The sequence below is a fragment of the Phocoena phocoena genome, chromosome 3 (genome assembly GCF_963924675.1).
Source record: "Phocoena phocoena chromosome 3, mPhoPho1.1, whole genome shotgun sequence".
NCBI classification, from domain to species: Eukaryota; Metazoa; Chordata; class Mammalia; order Artiodactyla; family Phocoenidae; genus Phocoena; species Phocoena phocoena.
The window spans coordinates 27191266-27206970 of NC_089221.1; the positions used below are offsets into that span (position 1 = coordinate 27191266).

The 15705-nt window shown below is 43.4% G+C and overlaps 1 protein-coding gene across 2 annotated transcripts in view; it reads left to right on the top strand.

Annotated features, from left to right (window-relative positions):
* Nucleotides 1–15152, top strand: part of NPR3 (natriuretic peptide receptor 3) — a 65925-nt gene extending 50773 nt beyond the window's left edge. The window contains exons 4-8 of one of the 2 annotated variants that reach the window (XM_065873972.1): nucleotides 2001–2136; nucleotides 8009–8103; nucleotides 9914–10049; nucleotides 11787–11874; nucleotides 12885–15152. In XM_065873972.1, the coding sequence (XP_065730044.1) occupies nucleotides 2001–2136; nucleotides 8009–8103; nucleotides 9914–10049; nucleotides 11787–11874; nucleotides 12885–12996 (567 nt within the window). In that variant the 3' untranslated portion in view covers nucleotides 12997–15152. The remainder of the gene's footprint in view (nucleotides 1–2000; nucleotides 2137–8008; nucleotides 8104–9913; nucleotides 10050–11786; nucleotides 11875–12884) is intronic. The other variant, XM_065873973.1, reaches the window with a different exon arrangement.
* Nucleotides 15153–15705: the final 553 nt, after the last annotated feature.

Below are 15705 nucleotides of genomic sequence, written 5' to 3' on the forward strand. Positions count from 1 at the left end.
TGATGACTTCGTGGCCTAAGTGAACATTTCATATTCCTCTGGAAAATTGAATTAGCATAGTGCAATCAGCAGAAAATTATCTTTGACTAGTAGATTTTATTTCTACACCATTCTGCTTTGCCTAAAAAAATAATGACTCTGAGACTTGATGGCTAACAGTAAGAGCTAATGTCTACCATTTGCTTTCACAGTCCCAAGAGCTGTGTTAGATGTTTTACATGCACTCGTTCATTTAATCCCCAGAAGAGCTCTATGAGATGAGTAGATACTAAACTCACATTTAGTCGATAAGGATATTGAAGACTAGAGAGATCAACTAACATGTCAGGGCCAGGATTAGACTCTGGGTCTAGCAGCTAACTGAGGGGTCTCCGGTAAACCATACTCTTCTGTCCTCTGCCTCTCCCAGAGGTTTGGAATATGAAAGCATGAACAAGGAGGCTTAGTTTCCATTAAGTGTAAAGTGGGTCAATAAGATATGTTGTAATAGTAATTAGATCCCTTATTTTTTGAACACTGCTATTAGGAATTAGAAGCTAAGCAGGATTCCTAGGTTTATAATTCTCTGTCTCTAGACAATAACAACAAAAACTAACAGGGAGTGCTGACTTTTACATATTTTACATCTGTTAGTTCACTTAAACATGACAGCAACCCCTTGAGATAGGCACGAATATTTTCCTCATTTTCCAGATGGGGAAAACTGAGACCCAGAGTGGTGCAAAAGCACAGCCAGGAAGTGGCAGAGCTGGGCAGCGAGCCCAGGCTCTTTAACCATTATTCTAGCCTGCCTCTCAGCACTAGGCTTTGGCAATTCTGAGATATTCGCTCCTCTGATGCAAACAGGACTTATTGTCCTTCAGGGTGGGATGAGGCCAAGAAGAACTGGACGTTGAGCCATGTCTTCTGTGAATGTTTGTGTATTTGAACCAGGTGGCTCTCTTCCTCCGGGGTCTCTTTCCACGACTGGGGCAGGAATGCCTCTCTCAATGCCTCACCGTGGTTGTCTGTGGGATGCCCAATTCACTCTGCTTCACGGAATTCCATTCTTGATGCTTTCTTCTGAAATAAGAAGGCTGGAATTTGGGGATACTCTTATACCTAATCTGTAAGCTACTAAGTGTTTCAAGATTGTATTTGCTCAGCTCATGTTCAATGAACGTTACAGTGGGTTTAAATGTGGTATCAGAACTTGCCAAATGGTGCTTATAGAAGGACACAAGGCTCTGAAGGATTAAGTGACTTCTCCAGTTTCACGTGAAGTTGTATGTTTCTGAGCGCAAGGGCTATCTTACTTGAGCCAGGACTCAACTGAGATAAACCAATGGCCTGTTTCCATTCTTGTCCTTGGAGCTTGGCAGGGACTGGAGGTAGGGAGTGGTCAGATGCCCTGGAACTACTCAGAACACAAATTGGAAAGAGAAACTGAGATGTTGATGCTGGTAGAGGAGAGGACAGAAATGCTGGGCAGGCAGGGATGGCAGCATCCATTTCTCTTTGCCCCCTTTGCGCTCTACTAGGAGTTCGGTAGTATTTGAATATGAATGAATGGATCCCTACTGTTTTTTTAGCCATGCTCCACATTCAGAGCATGGGGATCACAGGGGCTGGTGAAGATGGAGAAGACCTCGGGGGAAGGTTGGACTCTAGTTGGCTTGAGGTAGAGAGCAGATGTGGGAAGAAGGAGGGCACGTGTGCAGAGGCATCTATGGGCAAAGGCTGATGCACCTGGAATACTTAACCTGGCCCACAGGTACAATGTTCTTGACTTCTGTAATATCTTGTCTGCTCTCCAAACTCCCAAACGGGGGAAGGGTTTTCCTGACTAAGCCAGTGCCAGGAAAATTGTGGCATGAGTCTTGTTAGCTACTCTTTTGCACACCTCTGCCATCGCTTACGGGCCTCGAGTCTAACTTGTTAACCACTTGGATTTGCCCACATTATTCCCGAATGTGAGTCATTTGTTGTCTGGGCTCACCCAGCTGGGCTTTCCTTTCCAGGTTAACATGTTTGTTGAAGGATTCCACGATGCCATCCTCCTCTACGTCCTGGCTTTACATGAAGTACTCAGAGCTGGTTACAGTAAGAAGGATGGAGGGAAAATTATCCAGCAGACTTGGAACAGAACATTTGAAGGTGAGGTTTCAGTCTACAAGGCAGCAACACTCTGAAGCTGATCAAGCTGCTTCTTTCCTGGTTCTGTTTTTCTCTCTTACAACCTTGGGACCTTGCCAGTGTCTTACATTTCTCAGCTGTAGAAGAAGGATAATAAGTCAAGATCAACCCGCTTCACAGGCTTGTTGTGAAAATTAAATGAGATAAAGCTTGTGAAAGTGCTTTGAAAGAGTCCCACTGAAATAGGAAGTACCTTGTCTCCTGATTACTAGATGACAACTCTAGGCTTCTTAAAATTAATCACAAGCCTCATTCACAACAAATAATCAGTTTGTGAAGAGTTATGTGATCAGTTTTTTTTTTTTTTTTGGTGGTACGCGGGCCTCTCACTGTTGCGGCCTCTCCCGTTGCGGAGCACAGGCTCCGGAAGCGCAGGCTCAGCGGCCACGGCTCACGGGCCCAGCTGCTCCGCGGCATGTGGGATCTTCCCGGACCGGGGCACGAACCCGCGTCCCCTGCATCGGCAGGCGGACTCTCGACCACTGCGCCACCAGGGAAGCCCTGTGATCAGTTTTAAAAGGAATAATCCCAGATATACATTCCTCTGTTCAAAACTGGGAGGTTTGAGATGATAAGCAGGTCCATTTGAGCTCTCTGCTTGTATTTTATTTTTTAAAATGGTGAATACCAGCTGTTGCTTAAGAACAGAGAAGTATAAGAACAACGACAACAAAAAAATCACTCGTCATCTCATCACTCAAGCAATCTCCGTTGACATTTAAACATTGTACAAGAATGAGACCATTCTTGGCTGGAAAATTTGAATGCTACAAAAATGCACAAAATGAAAAGTGAAAGTTTTCCTTTCACACCCTAGTCCCCTGTCCCCAGTGTAATCACTATTAACAATTTCCTATGATTCAGCCTAAAGATATTTTATGCCTTCTGCCAGCACATATGCATTTGTATATCTCATCTAAAAAATTGACACAAAAGGGTCATACTATGAATGCCGTTCTTCATCTTAGCTTTTTCACTTGTATGTCAAGTAGAAGAATTTTCCATATGAGTGCTCATAGATTCAGCACATTTTTTTTTTTTTTTAAACATCTTTATTGGGGTATAATTGCTTTACAATGGTGTGTTAGTTTCTGCTTTACAACAAAGTGAATCAGCTATACATATACATATGTTCCCATATGTCTTCCCTCTTGCGTCTCCCTCCCTCCCACTCTCCCCATCCCACACTTCCAGGCTGTCACAAAGCACCGAGCTAATATCCCTGTGCCTTGCGGCTGCTTCCCCCCAGCTATCTACCTTACTACGTTTGTTAGTGGATTCAGCACATTTTTAAATGATGGTTCCATATTTTCCCATGGTTTGGCTGTACAAGTATTTCTTTAACCAGTCTCCCACGGATGGGCACTTCAGTTGTTTACAGTTTTTGCTATTACGCAAAATGCTGTTATGATCTTACACATCTTGATGAATTTTTGTGAGTACATCCAATAGGGAACATTCTCAGTCATGGCCTATCTGGGTCCAAAAGTATGTTGGTACCTTTTAAAGTGCATTAGGTATTGCCAAATATCTTCCAGAAAGGTCTACCAGTCCATATTCTTGCTAACAGCATGTGGAGTGCTAGCTTCCTCTCACCTCCCCATCAGTCAAAAAAAAAAAAATGAACATGAGACTCAATATGAGACTGATCCAGCTGCTGGAGCCCTGCAGATATCAACTTCAGATTCACTCATTCATTCGTTCATCAGATATTCTTGAGCACTTACTATGTGCCAGGCGCCGGTCAAGGTGCTGAGGATTCAGCGGTGAACTAAAGAAAGTCCCTGCAATCAACTGAGCTTCCATGGTAGTAGGGGGACTGGCGATAAACGAATAAATACACCACTTCAGAGGCTATAAAGTAAAGCAGGTTAGGGGTCTGGAAAGTGATGGGAGGGCTGTGGTAGGACTGCTAATTTAAATAGAGTTGTCCGGGAAGGTCTTTCTGATAAGTGGTGGTTGAGTAGAGACCTCAGAGTAGTGAAAGAAATTATGTAGATGATTAGGAGAGAATATTCCAGAGGCAGCAGCAAACGCAGAGACCCTGAGTGTATCTGGCAGGAGAGTGCCGAGGGCCGCCGTAAGAGCAAGGAGGCCGGTGTGGCTGCAGCAGTATGTGAGCCGCGGTGTGATGGTAGCCAGAGTCAGAGGTAGTGGGGCCAGATCCTGTGGGCCTGGACGCTGCACTGAGGACCTCGGGTTTCCACCTGAGTGAGATGGAAAGCCACCAGAGGGTGTCGAGGGTCAGGATCTGTCTTGAGTCTTTTGTAGATGGGGGCTTTCTGGGGGCCGAGGAAGATAAACTGTAGTAGGCTGGTGGGTAGCATCTGAGGACCACTGCCATACAGGTCACTGACCAGAGGTCAGGAAACCCACAACCTAGCCACTGGCTGTGACCTCAGTCCTTTGGGCTTCTTCTTTGTCACCAGTACTAAGGGGGCTGGACTAGCCGATGACTGACAAAGACCCTTTCAGTTCTGCATCATGCCAACTCGTCCTTTGAGCCCTTTAATGCACTGGGGCTATGCCTATATGTATTTATCAAGGCTAGATTTGGGGCACGTGTTTTTTTTTTCCCTTGGGACTCCCATCCACTCCACTGCCTCGTCTTGCCCTTGGTTATTAGAAAGGGTAGGATGGTACAGAGAGGTCAAGTTCTGGCGAGAGTTGTCTGGGCAGCAGCTATGGTGACATTTGGTGGATTTCATTTCTCCTTGGTGGTTTCAGTGGATGTCACATCTTACTCAAAGCTAGAGTGACATCTCCTTTCACTTTGGACAGATTGTAGGACATGAACGAATAAAATAAGCCTCCAGGATTATCTTGCTCGACCTCTGACTGCTTCAGCTGAGGAGCTGGAATCAAATAGCATAAGTCAGGGGGCATATTAGGACTGAGTCAAATTTCCCAGAAGTTGTGTCCTGTGCACTGAGAAACCGGCATGTGTGGACATGACCTTGGTAGGCCACATCCTGTTCCTAGTTACTCCTCACTACACGATGTGGTCATTTGCTCTTGGTCATCAGAGGGAGGTTGTTAAGGGAAGGGCAGGTGCCCACAATGGCTGGAACTCAGTTTTGTTTAGAGGGCGTGGACTAAATTTTCCCATAGTCCAACCTGATGCTTCTATTCTAGGGCTGGGTCTACACAGGCAATATGAAATGAGTCCCAAAACAATCAACTGTATAGTTCAGTCTAAACTTAGAATCTCATTGTCCAAATGTAAAGATAATTGAAGCCAAGGTAAGTTTTGACCTTGAATTGTTTGAAGAGCCCATTTTATTTGCTAAACAATGATCAATCTGAGGGTAGCCCCCAAAAAGAACTATAAAAAAATCCCCAACTGTTCTAAAATTAAAAACCATTTAAACTTTAATGGTCACTGTAAGTGACCATAAAGTTATCAAGGGAAAAATACTCTGGACATTATTTGACAGATTTGGATTTCATTACCATGAAACCTATGACCAAATCTCAAGGTTTTCAATAAATGGCCTGGGAAGAAGCTGAATTTCCTCTCTGTGTGAGAGGTCAGAGTGACAAGGTAAATAGGACTGTGGCTCAAACCTTGAGCTCTGCTACAGGCCAATAGAAATGAGGGTGGAAAGTCTCATTACTTATGTACAGGAAAATTCTGCTGTCAGCCTGACGATCTCACCTTATGTACAATACTCTCAGGTGAAGTCTCACTTGCTAATTGGCCACCCTGAGGGTTCACACCCCATTTCTTGGCAGAATTGTAATAGCTTAAAGTGTAGTGAGGTCTTGGATTACTAGGGCCACCTTGCCTTATAAAATACTCTGCAAAACACGTAGCAGAACACACCATCACAAACACCTCTGAACAGAACGGCATATGGTTTTGGACAGCCAATATGTTTGGAGATAAATGTATATATATTCAAATGACATTAATTACTTAAAAGTTGTATAGACTGTCAAGGATAAGCTAGCTTGAGATAGGTGTATCCTTTGTAATCAGTCTACGTTAAGAAGACAAAGAAGTCAAGATGAATAGTAGCTCCATTCTGTTTCCGGCAAAGTAGACCAAAGTCTGGAAAAATCAGTGGGCCTTCAAACAGCAACCCAGAGGACAGTAAACCCAAATACTTGCCCTCTCCAAACCACACTAGAGGATGGAGCTTTCCCTTGGGATCCCTTTTCCCAGACATTCATCTTACTTCCGGAGAGAACCACATCAGTAGAGGTGCCAATTAAGAATTACACTGAACTTTGCCACAGTTTAAATTGAAAGCAAACAAATACTTAGAATGTGGCTGACATATAAATTCTCTTAGTTAATGAAAATTGCAATATAGACATATTTAATATCGACTAATAGTATATACGTATTTGCTTTTATTGATTAGCTGCTGTAAGCCACCATTGCTAACCAAAGTAAATCCAAATCCTTTGTGTGGCACTCAAGGCCCTCCATGCTCTGGCCACCCTGTTCCAGCTGTTCCAGCTTTACATCTCACTGTTCCCTTCCATTCACATGGGCCACCTCCCCCAAAACCTCACCGTCCCTTGGGTTCCTTTCAGCTTTTGTGGCTTTGTAAATACTAACAGGGCTGCCTTTCTGCCTAGAACACTCCCACACTCTGCTGGTTGCTTGTCTCAATCAGAGGCTTCACCAACATTCCTATAAAAGACCTGCTCTCTTTTACTGAGTCCCCCAGGAGTCTCCAGCTAGATGTGCCAGCTCCTCTTCTGAGTGGTGTGGGCACAGTCAGAATGTCCTCTCCCAGATTCCAGGCATAGCGATAGAAGTAATAACAAAAGAAGGAAACGACAGACTTCTCTTAAACCCATGTTGAAAGTACTTTACCTATTTTAGTTCACTTAATCTTTTCAGCAGCCTCTTGGCAGGGAGCTACTATTATGCCTCTTTTACAGTCCTGGAGACTGAGGCTCAGTGGGCTAAATCCTTGCCCAAGGTCATAGGCTAAGAAATGTGAAAGCTGGGATTCAGATGCAGGCAGTTGGACTCCAGCGCCAGCCAAATAAACCCCTTGTCCAGGCTGCCTCTCTCTTGAGCAGACACTGTGGTCCAGATCATCTTTGCCTCAGCATTAAACTCAGCCCCTAGTTATCACTGGATAAACAATGAATACTTTACTGTATCTATATGAGATGATGAATGTTAAACTCTTTTCACAGTATCTGTAAGTCAAACCTTTATGCTGTACACTTGAAACTCACGCGGTGAGATATGTCAGTTACATCTCCATTAAACTGGAAGACAAAAACAAAACCCCCAAAACAATGAATGAATGAACATAAGTGAGATAAAACTAGCTCATCTTTGCTCTTGGCTCCCATGACCTGCGAAGCAGGCCCTTTGCTCTCCTGGGCGTCCAAGGAGCCCACAGGCAAGCACATTCACTGAGTCCTGGGCCTGGAATGGGTTTTCTTTTATAATGTTTGCCCAGTGATAACGTGAACCCATGACAAGTCTAGGAACTGTACTACAGCTCTACTTCTCGCTCTGCATTTTTTAAAAAAAATTAATACAAAACTCTGGGATAAGCATACTGCTTTCAGGATTAGCCTTAATCTTTTTTTTTTTCTTTAACATATTCCCCAAAGAAGGTCATTTGTTTCTTTTTCTTTTCATTTTTAAATGGAGAAATGTTAAGAATTTAGGAATGCAGACACAGATGAAATTACAATGTCTTTTCAAATGCCAACAAAAATGCTCCGAGTTTGATGAGATTCCCTGTGGCATGAGTTTGTTTTAAAAAGTCCTGTCAATTCATTTTCTTGTTTTTGTTGGCGGACAGAGGCATTTTAAGTAACCAACTGGAGTCCTTTCCATCTCATCCTCTAGGTATTGCCGGGCAGGTGTCCATAGATGCCAACGGAGACCGGTACGGGGATTTCTCCGTGATTGCCATGACCGACACGGAAGCGGGCACCCAGGAGGTAAGCAAACAGGACTTCTGTCCCAGCCGCTCCTCTGCTTGTTGAAATTCCAAGGAATGTATTTGTCCTGGTGTCCAAATAGCTGCCCCCAAAGCAGCCTCCAAATAAAGATGAGCTGCATGCAGGGAGTTTCCAAGAGAGGGCTTCCTTCTGGTTGAGGGTATCAGGGAAGACTTCAGGAAATTGTTCCACGTTTATCCTAAGTGGGGAAATCTTACCTTTCAAGTGGCCAAGAATCACACCTCAGTCCTAAGATACAGGACAGCATCATCAGCTGAGAGACGTAAAGTGAAATTGTGTATTACCTCCTCCCTAAAAATTTGAAAAAAAAAATTGGTTTTGGCGGGGGTGGGTACAAACTCGACCTGCATTAGTATTTCAAAAGATGATGGAGTTTCAGGATAGCATCACGAAGAGAAAAGGGTGCCCTGGACACACAGAGGAGTTTCTGACACTTCCTGGGGTGTCAAGCTCTTGGCCTCAGCTTCCTCGGCCGTAATGAGGAAATCATAATCTCTCCCTTGCTGACCTCACGTGATGAACACCAGATAAAATGGAACCTAGAAAAGGACTGTATAAACTTTACATGATAAATATATAAATAAAGATTATAGGAATAGGCAGTGTTTCAGGTCCCATAATGTGGCTCCCTCTCTGCTTCTCTGAAGGCTCTCACCCAGAGTTGATGCTCCTGTCACACTTCCTGCGACCCTGCATCTCTCAGTCCACACGTACTTGGCCTTTGTGGGAGGGGCTGAGCCGCAGGACCCACACTTGCTGCATTTACTGCACGGTTTTTTACTCTTCGATGGTCTGGGTCTCGTGTATATTCGAGTCTCCCCCTTTATAAAAGGTGGATAGTAACCATCTATTATAGATAGGGTTGTGGTGAGGAGTCAGGAGTGCATGGGTGTAAAGTACTTGGTATGTGCTCAGTACATGCCGGTGATTGTTAGTTTGGTGATTATCTAGAATTCTTTTCATTCTGACATGAAATGGCCTATGAGAGCTTGCTGGGCCTCCTTCAGGAGAGAGAGGGGGAGGGAGCGTCACAGGCCGCTCAGGAGCAGCGTGCCGGTGCCCAGACAAAAGGGAAACGGATCCCGAGAACCCGGGTGCGAAGGTACTTCTAGGTCAGGGCTCAGGGAGCTGAAGAAATGGCTGTTGAACCAGAAACTGAGAGTGAACCTTGAACTGACCCGTAAAAGAATACTGATTTTTTTTCACGGGCCACAGGAACTAATTGAAAAGGAGTTCAGCTTGGAAGTGGGGTGTAAATAGGGTAAATTCATCAGAGAGGAGAATGTAACCCCCGAAGTCAGGATGGGGAATAGTTTTGCAACCAGAGGAGGGTGAAGTGGGAAGTTCCTGAAGACGCTCTTTAATGCTTGAATTATATGCCAAGCTAACTGAGTGGTGTGAGGCCCACTTAGCCTGGGACCCTTAAGGTGGGTCCTGACCTCACTCATCCCTGAAAGGAGCTTGGGCCTGACAGATGGCTGACCACGTGGGCTGCTCTGTGGCAGGTGGGAGAAGCAGTACCCTCTCCCATGAGCAAGGGAAAAGCCATGCCTTCCCAGCTTACTGTTTCTGTATAACCATCTTCCCTGCCATGGGGAGCCCGCTCTCCATAAATTATGCTCACCTTAAGAGTGCTGTTGGCGCCTGGAAATCTTGACCTACAAAGTCCTCAGAAACACACCATTGTAGTCAGTGTGAACGACAGGGGAGCCCACTCTGTGCCTCCTTTGGAACCAGATAACTTTGACCTTTCAGTGTGTATATGTATATATTTTTTGCCTTTATATAGGTTATTGGTGATTACTTTGGAAAAGAAGGTCGTTTTGAAATGCGGCCGAATGTCAAATATCCTTGGGGACCTTTAAAGCTGAGAATAGATGAAACCAGAATGGTGGAGCACACAAACAGCTCTCCTTGCAAAGCATGTAAGTTTAGAGACTTAATTCGCTCTGTGTTTCATCATCTACGGTATCAGTATAACGCAGGGGTCATGCCCTGAAAGTGTAGATTCCTGTTTCTGATGTGGTAAAGCCCATGGGAACAATTCACAAACTGGCATCCGCCTTCAGCAGAGGTTTCTAGGTCCTTCTTCCCTTCCATCCTTTTCCAAAATGGTAGAAGGCATCTCCCTATTTTTACATCTCGTACTATAATTTCTTAGTATTTGAAGTTTACACTTTTAGGGAAGATTAAAATATCAAATACTAAATGTCACTCACTTATTCATCTTTGTTTGTATTTATCCTCTTATCCCTTAGAACCAGTGTCCCTTAGGCACCTGAAAATTTACAAATTGGCAAATAAGTGTGAAATCTGTTATTTATGAGCAGCCTTGTCATAAATATAGAAGCAAGTGGAGGGTCTCATAAGGAACTTAAAAGTAGGAAGATGGCTGGAAACCATTGCTTTAGCGAGACCCTTTGATAAGCTATTGAGGGAGGGCAAAGTGAGTATCGACCTTTCAGGGAACTTGTGCACTTTAGGCTAATGTATGTGTGCTCCTCATGTTCTGGGAACAGTCTTTAACCTGTGAGGTATTTGTGTGTATGCAATAATTACGGGAAGGCGTAAGGCAGAAATATGTTAAGAACACAGTCTCTGGAGTTATTGGGCCTGGATTTGGAATCCCACCATTGTCACTTACTGGTTTTGTGAACCCGGGAGCGTTCCTTCCATTTCTTTAAGCCTCAGTTTTCTCATATATAAAATGAAAGAAATGTATCCCACTCTTAGGACTGCTCTGAGGATTAAATACGAATGCATATAAGACTGTGTCCTAAACTCTTTCTACATAAGCTCGCTATTTATCGTTTTTATATAATAACTGGGACACTACTGAACTTGATTGTTTCAAACTGTTACATTTCCACGAAGCTATATAAGACATTTTGACATGAAACTCTGGCTTTGGTGAGAGAACATCTAGAAACAGAACATTAACCCAATGAATTTTCTCACCAAATCTTCCAGCACTTGGAAGTGTCACCATCCAAGTGACACTGAAAATGAGAAGAGCCGGCTCAGTCCCATGGTCTCCATGGTTGTCTTCTCTGCCTGTAAACTCAAGAGTGTGGCTAGATCTGAAAACCTCAGTTTCCAGTTTTCTTCAAATCCTCCTTGAACCTGCTTTATTCCCACTGTGCTCACTTTTTTTTTTTTGTAACATTCATCTAGTATTTTCTTAAGTGCTTTTTTTTTTTTTTTTTTTTTGCGGTACACGGGCCTCTCACTGTTGTGGCCTCTCCTGTTGCGGAGCACAGGCTCCGGACGCGCAGGCCCAGTGGCCATGGCTCACGGGCCCAGCCGCTCCGCGGCATGTGGGATCTTCCCGGACCGGGACAGGGACCCGTGTCCCCTGCATCGGCAGGCAGACTCTCAACCACTGTGCCACCAGGGAAGCCCTTAAGTGCTTTTTAAGCTTTGCACTTGGTAAAAAACCCCAAAACCCCAAACCAAACCACAACCACCACTGCCACAACAACGAACAGGATCCCCTAGAAAATAGTTCTCAAAAAGAAAGGAAAATTGGAAAATTTGCCCCAAGTGGGAAATTGAGAAACACCTTCCAATGAATGAAAGTTTTCAATGACTGAAACGTCAGAATGAGGGATTTCTAGCTATTTCTCAACATGAACTCAGATTATCTCTGTTTCTTTTTCAAGCAGGTGGCCTAGAAGAGTCAGCGGTGACAGGAATTGTTGTGGGAGCCTTACTAGGAGCTGGTTTGCTAATGGCCTTCTACTTTTTCAGGTTAGGACCACTTTACAAGGTTTTAAAATTCACTCCCCTTAATTGCCTTTGCCACTTGCCTTTGAACGATCCTCCTTGTGACCTGTGCCTATCTTGCTCTTACCCAAAAAGCATGTGGTGAGAAGAACTGAGCCATTCCTTTGGTGTGATGCTGGTTTGGTGGTCAGTGGGTTAGCATACCAGGCAGTGGGTCAGGGTTTCTATTGCCTCCCCCTATGGGCCACAGAGCCACTGCTGTCTTTGGCTTACAAATATTCTGACCCCATTCCTACCACCCACCACATGTGAAAGTGGAGAGGGAATCTGGACAAAGGGAGAATCAACTTCCCCAGTCTCCGGCTTCCTCCAGTTTAGAAACAGGTGCTGGGCTCACCTTCTGTAGAGGACGTAGTGGTTCCAAGCAGCCTATGCTCTCAGGACATCTGTGCTCAGTATTTGAGAACCCACATGCTTAGTGACCACTGTGGTTAAGCCCCGAATCTTGTAAAGTTGTAATATTTATGTGTGTTCAAGATACCGATAGTTTCGCATCTTGAGACCTGTTCGTTCCTCTGCAATCTTTGGTGGTTGAGTTTGTGGCTTATTCTTAGGTCAGCGGACCATGATTTTTTTCATTTCTGTATGGAACTGTAACTGCGGGTGTATGTGACTCTTTGTGGGGACAATTGTATTCCTGTACGCTTCATCTGATCTTTATCTAGGGCATATCCTGGGAGCTGGGGAGAGCTTCTGTGGCAGAATAGACAAGACTTAACCCACGAGGCACCCAGGGAAGAAGGGGAAGGCTTGTTCTATGGCGTCTGGGAAAGCAGGCCAATTTTCCTCCTTGAATAAGGGCACAATGCCTTAGGGCACACTACTTTAATCTTTGACCAGGGTTTCATATTGTGTCACTTCTCATTTATTAACCCAAACCCAGATGTCCCTTGAGGGCATTCTTTGTAAGAGAAACCATAGTATTTTGTAGCCAAGCGAGGTTTTATTACTACATTCACTTTCCCTTTACCCAGGAAGAAATACAGAATAACCATTGAGAGGCGAAACCAGCAAGAAGAAAGCAACGTTGGAAAACATCGGGAATTACGGGAAGATTCCATCAGATCCCATTTTTCGGTGGCTTAAAAGGAAGCCTATTCTTTTGGCTTGAGATTCTTTAAGGAGATAAATGGGATGAAAGACATCAATGGAACAGAAGGGGCGCTCTTGAAAAACTCATTCTTTTAAGCAGTTAATCATTTCGTTGTAAAATTTCTTTAGAAGCTCAGGAACTGTTATTAATCACCATATGCCTCCTGGCCTTTCATCTCATGACAAACAAATATAAGAATATAACATCACTTTGTTAAATGTTCATACTATTTCAAGGGCACATGATCAGATTTATGTTTTGAAGGTCTGATGTCTCCATATCTTGATGGCTTTTGCGGGGATTTTATGCAAGGCTATAAAATGTGTTTTTCTTAAATGAGATGTTTTATAGCTAGAATAAAATAATTTTTACAAGTAGAATATCCTTGAAAAGAATTTAACCCCAAGAAGAAGAAAATATAATGAAAACTCTCAAGGTAGGAAATACATCATTCCTTTCTCTAGCGCTGGTGGACAGATCTGAAGTTGAAAACTGCTCTGTCCGATGTATACATTCAGGTCCTGACTTCATATCTCGAAAAAGAATCCCCCCCCCCCGTCCCCCGTCTCCTTCAGCATCTCATAAAAGCTACTCTGCAAAGTTGTAACTATTAATAAGTTAAGAGGATTTATACAAGAAAGGCAAATCTAAGATGTTTCATTTTTTAATATAAAAAAGCCCTATTTCACACTAACACTTTATTTTTAAGTATTTTAATCTTATATTTTACTATTAGAAAATGTGTCTATTTTTTCATTTTGAAGATTAAATTTCACTTCTATTTTAAAAGCATGGGTAAAGTGTACAACAAACCAATAATGATGAAAGATGCCTCTCTTTTTCTCCCTGTTTTCCTCTTCCCCGTGGCTGTAGCCCAATACAGATTGCTGCTTTAATTACAGAGATCTGGAAATGTATTCAGATTATAGACTCTACAGGAATACATCAATTTACCTGTTTTAAATGCAACTTGTTTTAGGGATAGACTCCTTCCAGTTCTGGCCAGTGATGAGTGTCAAGACCAAGGATGAAATTTAATAGAATTAAGCCAGGTTTTATAAAAGGGAGGCGGTCCTTTTTTCTCAAGAAGAACTTTATAGAGTTAGAACTTGACAGTAAGCACAGAAACGATACATTTAATAAATGACATTTTACCAGAATTCACAATGATGATTTTGGTTAAAAGAGGGAATCTAAATTGCTAGTATATTCCCTTTTAGTAAGCTCCAGAGAGGCTTGCAGTCATCCACTAGTAACCCATGTAACAGGCGTAGGGATATGAGGAATTTGGACAGGGTTGAATAAGTATATACCAAATCTCTACTTTGTGCCTAGTACTCTGCTCATAGGTTTAAACTCAGGTTGCCGCTTTCATGTATAATTTGTGGAGAAAATAGACAATGAGGGAAGCATGGGAAGTTGCCAGATCACTGTAGCATCTTATCATGACGTCACGAGGGTCTTTCCTCAATAATGTTTTGAGCAGCTGGAAAATAGTTTTAAAAATTATCTTAATGTCTGGAAAAGACCATCTATAGGAGGAAAATGGGGCAGTTTAAGAAAATAGGGGAATACCAGAATTGGAGCAATTCCTAGGTAGTGATGGAGGCTGTGGCTCACACTGGTAATGGTGGAGGTGATGCAGGGCGAGTGAGAGCCGCGTGTCCTGGAAGTTGGCCTGAGCTTGCTTCCCTGGAGGCGTCCGCCACTCCTACTGAAGCCAAAGTGAATGGATTATTTCTGCGTGAGGCACGTTCCCCCTCTATTGTTTAAAAATGGAACGCAGGCAGTTGGAGAACATGATAAAAGAATGAACTCTGATCAACTCAAGGAGCTATGTTGTAGTTCTCCATGCTGGGTGCAAATGAAAAAGTGCTGAATTCAAAACAGGATGGAAAAAGCAGGCAAGAGAGGACAGCGCCAGAAATTCTGACACAGGAAGACAGTTTGGGAAGTAAAATCCAGGAAAGCGACGCGTGTAACATCTCAGGACTCAACGTGAAAACAGATTGGAAGAGTTGCATCCATCTTATTTTTGTGAGTTGAGAGACTATTTCTCTCTCATTTATGTTTTTCGGTGATGTTTTCCATGTATTTTAGAGATACTCATTCTCTATTATCTTGTGTTTGTAAAAAAACATTAAAATTTTGAGCCTATGTGCTTATTACAGGGAAAAAACACTCTTACCTGGCTGCAGTCTTTGGGTAGAAACATTTCTAACCTTTCTAGAATTTATATAGGGGCTGTTAACGCTAACCTTTTTAAAGAAAATATCTTTTATTTCTACTTCAGGTAGAGGAATAGTTCTAAACTTAATATTATATTCCCAGGTAAAATCTTAAAAATTTTAAGTGAGAATTTAGTCTTTTAAAAATGGTAGAGCAGGGCTCCCCTGGTGGCGCAGTGGTTGAGAGTCCGCCTGCCGATGCGGGGGACACGGGTTCGTGCCCCGGTCTGGGAGGATCCCACATGCCGCGGAGCGGCTGGGCCCGTGAGCCATGGCCGCTGGGCCTGCGCGTCTGGAGTCTGTGCTCCGCAAAGGGAGAGGCCACAACAGTGAGAGGCCTGCATACTGCAAAAAAAAAAACCAAAAACAAAACAAAACAAAAAAAACAAAGAAAAAAAGGTAGAGCAAATCATAAGTTTTCTGATATTTGGACGCCATTCTCTTCCAATCTTAAAGGAATTCTAGTGTTCTTAA